This window comes from Elephantulus edwardii, unplaced genomic scaffold (genome assembly GCF_000299155.1).
Source record: "Elephantulus edwardii isolate Elephantulus edwardi_28Jun2011 unplaced genomic scaffold, EleEdw1.0 scaffold00093, whole genome shotgun sequence".
Taxonomy (NCBI): domain Eukaryota; kingdom Metazoa; phylum Chordata; class Mammalia; order Macroscelidea; family Macroscelididae; genus Elephantulus; species Elephantulus edwardii.
In genome coordinates, this window is record NW_006399843.1 from 5362173 (window position 1) to 5366328 (window position 4156).

General features: G+C 50.1%; 1 protein-coding gene across 1 annotated transcript in view; it reads right to left on the reverse strand.

The window, feature by feature from the left end:
- Positions 1-755: 755 nt before the first annotated feature.
- TMPRSS5 (transmembrane protease, serine 5) overlaps positions 756-4156 on the reverse strand; it is a 14315-nt gene continuing 10914 nt past the window's right edge. The window contains exons 9-12 of the mRNA XM_006890868.1: positions 3725-3823; positions 3168-3310; positions 2703-2867; positions 756-788 (exon numbers count right to left, since the gene is read on the reverse strand). Coding sequence (XP_006890930.1) covers positions 756-788; positions 2703-2867; positions 3168-3310; positions 3725-3823 — 440 coding nt within the window. The remainder of the gene's footprint in view (positions 789-2702; positions 2868-3167; positions 3311-3724; positions 3824-4156) is intronic.

Below are 4156 nucleotides of genomic sequence, written 5' to 3' on the forward strand. Positions count from 1 at the left end.
ACTCCTACATGAGGCTCCAGTGAGTTTTGAAGGCTGTAAATTACACAGGATGAACCTTCCCACCTTCCTCCTACAAAGGTATTGGTGGATTAATTCTCCCAGAGAAATGCCAACTTTGGGTTAGCAATGCAACTCCCTATGGACTACACCACCATCAATTTTTAAAACTCAGAGAACTAAATTAGCAAATGTTTGCCAAAATTCTAAAGCTCAAAAGCTTTCACACACCAAAACTTTAAACAGCATGTGTAAGAGAATTGAAATTGTACATCTTACCGTGTGTGAAAACTGGACAAAGATTAGATGTGTCATTGCACTTTTTAAGCATAGAACTCTTTGGTCTACTTCATGGAACTGTCATTTTAAAGCAAACACCTGTTCCTTTTCCAATTTCCTGTTTTAAAATGCTCCCACATCAAGCAAGGCCAGCCAGAGCTGAGGTGGAAACAGGAAGTGGATCTTGAAGTGAGGACAGGAAGGAGCCTTTGGGTGAGTACCATTAGGAGGTGAGACCAGTGCAGAGGGCCCTGACGCCTGTAACCTTGGTCTGGGCTGGCCCAGCCCTGCCTCCATCAGTCCAGGAGCCTCCCAACCAGGGAGTTCTCTAGGGAGACACATGGATCTTCTGAAGACACAAAGGCAGGACTCCAGGTATTTCTTGGATATTCTCCCCAGAGATGTTTACAGGGGCTGGGAAACAAGGCTCCTGCCTCTCTCCTTTCCCCCACATCCCTCAGCATTCCCACCCTCCCCACCTAGCCCAGTATCTCCTCCATCAGAGTTTCTTTCTGTTGAGAAAAGAGGAACTGAAATCAGAGCCCTGTGGCCCAGCAGCCAGCTTGTGGGTGGTGGTGGTCTCTCTCTCTCTTTCTCTGAGAATGGTGACAACTATCCATGCCTTCTGCATTGCGTGCTGCTGTTTCTCTTCCATCTAGTGGACCTGCGGAAAATGTGAGGCCAGTGTACAGTGAGATTTCAAGAGACAGACGGGTAGAAACTTAAGAAAGCTGGGTTCACAGTCTGGTCTGCCAAGTGCTCGAAAAGCAACTTGAAGTGAGTCACTTAACCATTCAGAACTATGGTTTCTACATCCACCAAATGGAGCTGAAATACTCACTTCTCCTACTTTTCTTTTTTTAAATAAAATTATTTTGTGTGTGTGTGTGTATCATCAAATCAGATTTGACTGGTACAGGAGGAGATTGTCCCTCCTCCAGCAGAGCGTCTGGTGGATTCAAACCGTGTACCTCTGGGATTGCGGTGCAGCTTCTTGCCACTTCTCCAACTTTATCATAAGGTTTGAATGAGAAGACAGTTACAAGGAGAGCTCTTGTGGCCAAGTGGGAAGAAGATGTGCTGCATTTCCCAAAGGTACACGGTTCAAATCCGACAGCTACTCCATAGGAGGAGGATGGACAAGCTCCTCCCGTGTGATTAACTGCTCCTGAAAACCTGCTGGGTGGTCAGTCAGTCTTGAGTGGTTTCTGACTGGAAGGCACACAACAGCAACAACAGCAATTTTAGTTGCTATTTAAAATTCCTCACAGACAACATCGATGATTCCATTTTAGGGAGCTCTGGTGTCCTAGCGGCAAAAAATAATAATAAAATAAATACAAAAAATAGTAAGATAAAAAAATTTTTAAAAAGAAGATGGTTACAGGTATCCCCTTAAAACCCTAGGCTTTATTATCTGGGACATCTTTACCACTCCTGTGCCTAAGTGTAGCAAAAGTGGTTTTCATTTGCTGACCCTGCACTTAGGACCTACTTAATACCAGTAGAGTATGTTGATATACACAATCTCATTTGCACAGAGACTGACCAGAATCTCCTATTGAACAGATGACACCGAGTGGCTTGCCTAATGGCACAATGGAAGTGAGAACTCACACTGCCAAATGCTGAGCTCTTCCCACTGTGCAGGGCATGTGGCACCAGCAGCTTAACGGCCTTGGCAGGCAGGGATGAGTGATGGTGATAAATGCATAACACTTCTGGATCACTCACTCTATTCCTCACACTGTACTAAGTATGTTACAGATCTTACGTCATGAAAACAATCACAACACTATAAGGCACCCATGATGGGATTCCCATGAAACTGAGGTTTAGCAGAACTAAGAATTTGCCAAAGGTCACCCTGTAAATGGTGGGGCTGCTCTTTCCCAGCCAATGCTTAAGTTGATATCAAATCAATGCAACCATTTTATAAGCTCTTTCACCCACTCTGTGGAGCATTTCCTAATCCCATTTGAAGGCCCGGAGAGGTCCCAGACCAGAGGTTCAGTTGACAATTTTCAAGGAGTTCTGGTGGCATGGTGGATAAGGAGTAGTACCGTCAACCCAAAAGCAGACAGTTTGAATCCACAGCTGTTGCATAAAATAAAGATGGCTGATCTCCTTCTGTATGATTTCTAGCCTCTGAAAACCCTCTAGAATGTCAGCTGTGAGGAGGACTCAAAGCAATGAGTTGATTCAGTGGGTAGAATGTAGGGAGGTGCACTGCCAACTGAAACATGGCATCTCTCTGGCAGGTCGAATCGAGCAGGGCCTCCAAAAGAAAAAGACAAAAGATGGGCAATCGCCTCCCACCTGTTTAGCCTCCAACAGCTCGCAGGAGGGTGAGCTATGCACAGGCTCCCACTCCATGCACTGAGCCGAGAGTTGAGATCCTTTTGAAATTTGCCGGGTATCCTTGCCTCTAAACTCACCCGCGCAATGTCGTGGATCCAATCCAGGAAGGTAGCCACCTTGGCATAGACTCCTGGGTGGTTGGGCTCTGCGCAGCCACGGCCCCAGCTGACCACACCTACTAGACGCCACGTGTCCCCATCTGGGCACACCAATGGCCCCCCGCTGTCCCCCTAATAGAGCGAGACACAGAGCAATAGCCAGTTAGTCCTTCCTCGTGGAAGAGCATGGAGTCTCTACACCCTGGCCTTTGTTGCCTCATTTGCAAACACCTGCTTGCCTCTTGCTAGGTTAACCCTCAGCAAGCCCCTCACGTCTGGCTAGGCCTCCAAACCTCCCTCTTGAGGGGCTTTCAAGCCCAAACCTCCCCAAAGCCAAAACCTGCTCCTTGAGAGGCTGTCTGACACGGCAAGCAGCCACAGGAAACCCTCTCAGCGTCCCACCACCGCAGGGACCCTGGCAGGGAGCCTCACCTGACAAGCATCCGCCCTCCCATCCAGGTAGCCTGCACAGAGCATGCGTGGGGTAAGGGCCCCACCGTACACGCAGGAACTATTGCAGAAGTGGGTGCTGAGCAGCGGCACCACCGTGTCCTGCAGGGTGTCGGAGCTGTGCGCTGTATGTGACATGGGTCCAGAGTAAGACCAGGCAGGCAGAGCAGCAAGGAACCGGGTCGGGGGGGGGGGGGGGCGGCGGGGACGGGAGCTTTAGGAGTGCTGAGGTTGGGGGCCAAGGATGGAAACTGGGAACACTGGACAGAGAGTCAGACCAGAATGGGGGCTAGGATGGGCCAGAGGAAGATATGGGTTCACGTGTACCCCAAATGCTGAAGACAGGGCAAGCCTAGAATGAGGGGAGCAAGTTTAGGGAAAGTAGGAGTTGTTCTTCCAAAAACAGACCCAAGGGAGCATCCGGGAAAGGGTGCTGACATGTGGCGGGAAGAGGTGGGGGGTGTCACCGTAGGGAAGGACACTTCTCTGCACCCCTACCCCTGCCCCGCTCACCCTCAGAGCCCTGGGAGTTCACTCACAGTGGCTGGGATCGGTGTGGCCCCAGCCAGACACCCAGCAGTGCGAGCCCCGCGGGAAATGCTGCTCCTGGGCTGGCAGGCACACGGCGCCCACGGTGTCTACGGAGAGGCACGAGGTTCTTGCCCCCCTCAGGCTCAGCCTCCCTCCCCTGAGCCTGGGAGTGGGGAGACACAGGGCTACAGATCCTTTCCCCTCCTTCTCAGACAGCCCTGGCTTCCTAACACCACGAGCGCGGGACGTCATGCCACCGTGCAAACCGTGCACTGTGCCACCTTCTCAGCAACACATCTCATCGCCATCCAGTCAGAACTGACTCAGAGTTGATCCTCCACTGGCTTTTTTTTTTTAATTTGGGTTGTTTGTTTTTCATTTCAATGAACATCTACAGAGATTTTGGAATTCCATTCATTCATTGTTACACCCTTCTCCCC